This window comes from Osmerus mordax, chromosome 2, assembly GCF_038355195.1.
Source record: "Osmerus mordax isolate fOsmMor3 chromosome 2, fOsmMor3.pri, whole genome shotgun sequence".
Lineage (NCBI taxonomy): Eukaryota > Metazoa > Chordata > Actinopteri > Osmeriformes > Osmeridae > Osmerus > Osmerus mordax.
The window spans coordinates 6,694,353-6,700,611 of NC_090051.1; the positions used below are offsets into that span (position 1 = coordinate 6,694,353).

The window sequence follows — 6,259 nt, forward strand, 5'->3', positions numbered from 1 at the left end:
TCAGGTGTTGCTGCTGCTGTTGTCCGTGGTGGTCTTGGAGGAGGGTCCAGAGGCGGACAGGTAACCCTTAAACAGACTTAACACCCTCTTCTTGTAGGTCTTTATAGCAAAGAAGTAGATGACTGGATCTAGGCAGCAGTTGAGATTCATCATAGACACAGTCACCTGAAACAGATCATTGGATGAATATGAAGGTAGATGGTTTTCTTAGTGGCATTACATAGAACACTCAGATGTAACCAAAATATAAATGAGCTTTGATGTTATTGTATAGTCGTTTTGGTCGTTTTGTTGATGGTTACTTTAGAGGTGAGTGAACTTGGTTGCCCTCTTCGGCTGCAAGTTATTGCAATATTACTTCACAGCGTTGCCTTTGCCATCTTTATTCCACAATGAAAGTGCTCCACATAGCTACTCTCCATTTTATAGACTCAGGTTTTAGTTTTGGAAACGTCGAACATTACTTCCTTACGTGCTTAAATACGTTTTCAAAATGAAACCCCAAAAAGTACTTTTCAAAACAACACTGTCAAGACAGCAGCCTGTCTGGTCAGTAAACATATTCCATGAAAACTATTACCGGTATACAAAAGTATTTTTCCTTCCCTTCCCCACATGGAATGACTCGCAGAGGAAATGGAACAGAGAAAACAGAGAGAATGGCGCAGCTTGTATCTCAGCTATCCGTTCTTACCTGAAGAGACACCTTGAATGCTCTCAGTTCGGGGCAAGTGGGCTGGCCAACCATCTTCCTAACCATGAACCTCATGATGTTGAGGTGGTAGGGGCTGAAGCACAGGACGAAGGTGAGAAGGATGAGGAGGATGATGGTGTTGGCCCTTTGGCTCCGGCCAGAACGGCCGGTCAGCGGGTTCTGCTTGGTGCTGGCCCGCAGCTTGAGCTGGATCTGGGTGTAGCAGCCCAGGATGGCCAGCAGGGGGAAGCAGAAGGAGAGCAGGCAGGCCAGGAGGAGCAGGTAGGGGGTGGAGGGAGAGCCGTCGAAGTTGAAGTACTCCATGCAGGTGCGCCTGCCCTGCTGCTCCTGGAGCATGGGCCGGAATAGAAGCGGGGACGTCTGAACAGAAGCCAGGAGCCAGACAAGGCAGCAGACCCCCCGGACCACCCTCGCTCCACGCAGACGCTGCAGACGGTGAGGGTGAACCATGGCCAGGAAGCGGTCCAGGCTAATACAGGTCATGAAGGCGATACCTAGGAGAAGGATGAGATGGACTTGTTACGCTAAGCACGGGGCAGGGTCGTACAACAGAGAGAGACACCCAGGTATACAGTATAACCTACAAAGGTTTTAGGTTTAGCCAGACAGTTCAACACACACAAACACTACTCCAGACACTCCAGAGCAGGCAAACAGACAAACATCTGGACACGTACAACACATTGGGTCATTCTGTCAACACACACACACCTGTGTAGGTGTTGGTGAAGAACAAAACAGCCGTCAGCCGGCAGAGCAGGTCTCCGAACGGCCAGTCAAACTGCCGGATGTAGTAGACCACCCTGCCTGGGAGGGCCAGGGTGAAGAGGGCGTCGGACAGCGCCAGGTTCACCAGGTACACCGACGTGGAGTTGAACTTCTGCCCCTTCTTCCCACAGCTGACGTAGAGGACCAGGCTGTTGCCACAGGCGCTGACGAGGAACACCAGCGAGTAGAACACGGGGAAAATGACCAGCGCCGGAGTCCCGTAGACGAGTACGTCACAGGAGCTCCCATTGGCAGCGGTGGAGAAGTTGTCCGGCGTGCTATCGTCAGCCATCACTGTAGGGGAATCAAAGCCATGCGTTCAAAAAGAACCAGAGCTGGCATCCTATGGGGAGCAAAACCACCATAGGAGACAGTGTAAATCATATGTCAGTGACCGAGTACTGACGAGATACTCACAAGAACTGCAGTGTGCCTTCGTGTGGAGTGGTCTCCCCTGACTTCTGTGTCTGGTGTCTGAGAGTTGTGTTAAGCAGTAAGACTGCTTGTCAACTCTGATGACTGAGTATGTCAAAAAACCCTAACCCTCCCACTGTACTTTCCATCCTCCACTGCCTCTATGTCATCAGACTTGTCACTGTGACTGTAACTACCATTTATGTTGCAGAACGTGAACACTGTTTGTACATTTACAATGCATGTTTTTCAAGAGTTTTCAATTCAACAGTCTGGACAGTAACGGTTGGCCAGTGTGGAATTTCTCATGGAAAGTTACTGTACCTAAACCAAACAACATAATTTAATACTTTGCTTTTATTATACATGTAAAAGTCAGTCAGGTCAAATGTTTTCTTGTGTATTATGAAACTAGGTCAAGCTTTAGTGTCCCTTTTGTCACCTTTCTGTGACTGTCAGCATCTAAACATGTGGTTGTCATACACACGTGCATACCGTACACAGAAGCATGCACACACCCCAGCACGCACACTCACGCATACTCTCACCCATGCACGCTTGGATGCACACACAGACACACACACAAACTAGGGCATCGTCACAGATGCATCTCGACATGATACAGGTCTGACAGTTCACTGATAAACTCCATAGTCAAACTGGGTGCCATAGCAGTGAGCCGTCTGAAGCAGACAGCATCACTATGCACACATATACTTTCTTTAAAGAATAGTGTGTGCTCCAGTATGTCCTGTATGATTTGAACTGTGACAGATAAGAAAGGTTAGAGGAGCGTTTTAGGACGTATATCCTGTTTGAATGGCTGTGATGCTGCAGAGTCTGTACCTGAGGTGAGGAGAAGTTTGAGGTGGAGATGTTGGAAGATTAGGCGAATGCAGAATTTGCAGTGGCGGTGTGTATGTGGGGTGGGTTTGCGGCATCGGAATCCTGTGATGTGGATGAATATTGAATGAAGATTGTACCCACACGGCCTCTAAACAGCGAGTGTCTAACATCGAGAATAAAATCATGCACACTCGTGAGAGACATGAAATAACTTTTATATAGCAGGTTGTGTGAAAACTAGGAGACTGTGAATAGACACATATTTATTATGTTGCTAGTAAAACTTCTGTCCCATAGTAATGCATACGATGTCTATTTTCATACACATGTAAGTTTTAATCTGCAGTTTTTAACTGTACAGATGTCTTGTCAGAGTATATCGTGTGGGATGCTTAAAACAATGGCAGTTTTTGCATCAGGTGGTTAAAAACATATTTACAAGGTGACATCAGCTGAGTGTGTTGCTATTGCAAACTCATTCTTCTGAGTAAAAGAGAAACTCTCTAAGAAACATAGATACACCTGTCGGTGACTTGTATCTGTGTACTTACTGTGTTTGAGCCCAAACCCAGCAAGCTGTGTGAAAATGAGATCTCTCAGATAAAGGAGCTTCAGATAGACATTCTCCAGTGTGAACACCTGGCCATTTTAAACTTCACATTGAGTCTAACTTAACTGAATGTGTCTTCAGTTTGAACGGGAATTCACATGACCTTTTGAAAAACTGAATTTCTTATGAAGTGTCTTATTGTTCAACTGACACCCAGGTAACGCTAATGAATGAGATGAAGTTATCATTGGGGACAGTGTGCAAGTTGTGCCCCAGCTGCAGTAGTTTCAGTTAGAGCTAAATTGTTAAGTGGGTGTGTTTGCCTTTGGCAAGGCACAAGAGATGGTATCTTGCTTCCAACTATTGTTTAGACAACCCAGTCATTTGGAGCAGATACACATCTAAAAACATGCAGGGCTACAGTAGGCCCAAGTACTAGGATCAATGACCAAGATTGAGAGAGGCTGGTATAGAGGGGGTATTAAAGCTAACAAAGTTGAATGTTCTTCACCCTATTACAGCGCCATAGCCGGTGATATCACAAAACCCCTTAATCTTCAGACAGCTATAGGGACTTTACTGATGTTACTGACTATGATCACGGACTATGATCACTAAACTTGTTATATTAGCCAGTTTTCAGAAATACATTTCAAGCTTTCACGTTTTGGGGGCAATTTTTTCGGTTGCAGAGGGTAGCTGTTTTAATCGCGATTCCAGCTAAAATAGGCCGACACCTAAGCCTACAGTTTATGACAACATTGTTAGATTAGGGTTGGGACAATATTGACACAAAATAGCCCAATTTCTTCGTTTTGATGCAACTTTTTCCAACCAACTGAGGCTGCAACATAGCCTATCACATTTCCTCTTGCACTAAGGGAAATTAGAACCCGATTTCATTCTACACTATCTATGCCATCTTCATAAATAATAATTATGCATTCTTAATTAAAATATACAGAAATATCACTTGTAAAATATCAGTAACAAAACCGATGGGTCCGTTTTGTTACTTGTTACCGACGCAAGCACACCTCACAATTTCCCCAGAAATTGTAGGCTACCCTCTCTACTTACAGTGACAGTTGACGCAGTGACAGATTCAATAATAACAGGTTCATTGTCACAGTTTCATCAATCTTAATATTTCAAGCACAGTTACAGGTTAATTTAGGGTTCCAGTTACAGGAACGGTTCCTACCACCACAGATACAATGTGGCAGAAGTACAACAGAGTACAGTAGAGGCCTTCTCGTAGCTTCTAAGCGGTCAGGCTCAGCTGGTTCTCAGCCTGGCAAACTAGCGTGCGCCGAGTAATTGAAGCCGATGGCTCTGGACTAACGAAAGGTCACCAATCGTCACCAGTCACACGCGGTTATGATACAGCTCATTTAGATCACGAAACGAGTCCCATGCATCTACCGTCACCTGAGAGCGGAGAGGGTTCACGCTCCATTAATCCGGAGCACGGAGTTTAAGATTCGACCGCGCGTACGCTGGGTCGGATAGGGAGATGACAATTGTTATTGTACGCTCTCAGAGGGGAGTCCCTGGAACCTGCATTCATGGACACAGTGTGGACGCAGGGGTCTCCTCCTTCTGCCCCTTTCTCAAAACTTTTCTCTGAAATAGGACGGGGACATCATTTTTTGTTGATTATCCGTAAATCCTATGTCACTGAGTTTCACGTGCACTTCTTTCTACATCCTTTTATTTCCAGTACTAATTTTGCTGGCCTAATTTAATAGATCCCACGTTGGCCAACTTGATTGGTATCGGTAAGTGAAAATAACTTGATAAATCATGTTGATTATAAAACGGTATGATATGTGAGCACAATTAGACAGACAAATCTGAAGTCTTGAGCCTGAATCGGGCCGCAGTAGCGGGAGCGGCGCGCACAGCCCAGTGCCGTGATGGGTGTGTGACATGAAAGGTTTTAGGAAATTGAAAGTGACGACCCCAGCATGGAACATGCATGGAAGTCACTTCTCAGAAATGTGACCTTTATAGTGGTGGGTAAAACCGGAGAGAGTGTGTGTGTGTGTGTGTGTGTGAAAGAGAGAGAGAGAGAGAGAGAGAGAGAGAGAGAGAGAGAGAGAGAGAGAGAGAGAGAGGGAGAGAGAGAGGGAGAGAGAGAGGAGGGTGGGGTGGCGGTTGTATGAGGGGTAGTGGAAGGGAGGGGTGAGACTGATTTGGAGGGAAAATAGATGTAGTCAATGGTGCAACGACAGCCCACTAGAGAGCAACCCCAGAAGGCATATCATTTTAAAGGTGGCCTCGTTGAGCAGGGGAGAGACCAGGGGTCTACTGGTGAGCCAAACTGGGGATGACTTCTCATGTCCACATCCTCCACCAACTCACCAGCATGGCTCCACAAAAGGTGCCTGACCAAATTTGGGATGTTTTTAGCTGCCAGATTGAATTTAATATCAAATGTTACTCAACAGCGTCTTTAGATTGGAGTGGACAAAGTCCAAGTACAGCCAAGTTTAAAATGTGGCAATGAGTCTTTCATTCACTTCAGCGTTGAACTACTAACATTTAAACATTGCCATGGTATGCAGCTGCTAGTTCAATAAAATGTTATGTTCTCTTCAATACACTTTTACTTGTTGTTAATTTATGTGCCACTAGAGGGTGTACAACCATAATCTAAAATCTAAAAGAAGGAAATACGGCTTTCACGCTTTGGTGTAAAACCGTAAAACTACTCTTCCTGGTCTAAAATGGCATTTCCTCTCATCCTGTACTGTTAATAGAGAAGCACATTGCGAATGATATTCTATGCTGTATCCCTCCTACTGTGTGAAGTGTTGGTCTAAATACTTATGTCCAGTGCAAAGTTAGATCTATTCTGATAAACACTGAAACACTGACAGGAGACTTGTCTGTGAGTGTTTGTGTGGGCATGTGCATGTGCATGCTCGCATTCATCTTTGTGTGTGTGTTTGTGTGTGTGT

The 6,259-nt window shown here is 45.2% G+C and overlaps 1 protein-coding gene across 1 annotated transcript; it reads right to left on the minus strand.

Annotated features, from left to right (window-relative positions):
• si:ch211-184m13.4 (uncharacterized protein LOC798560 homolog) lies at nt 1-1,775 on the minus strand. The gene is made up of 3 exons (XM_067258552.1): nt 1,427-1,775; nt 695-1,209; nt 1-165 (listed from the first exon to the last, which is right to left on the minus strand). The coding sequence occupies exons 1-3, from the start codon at nt 1,773-1,775 to the stop codon at nt 1-3; spliced, it is 1,029 nt and encodes a 342-aa protein (XP_067114653.1).
• Between the last annotated feature and the right edge of the window lie 4,484 nt (nt 1,776-6,259).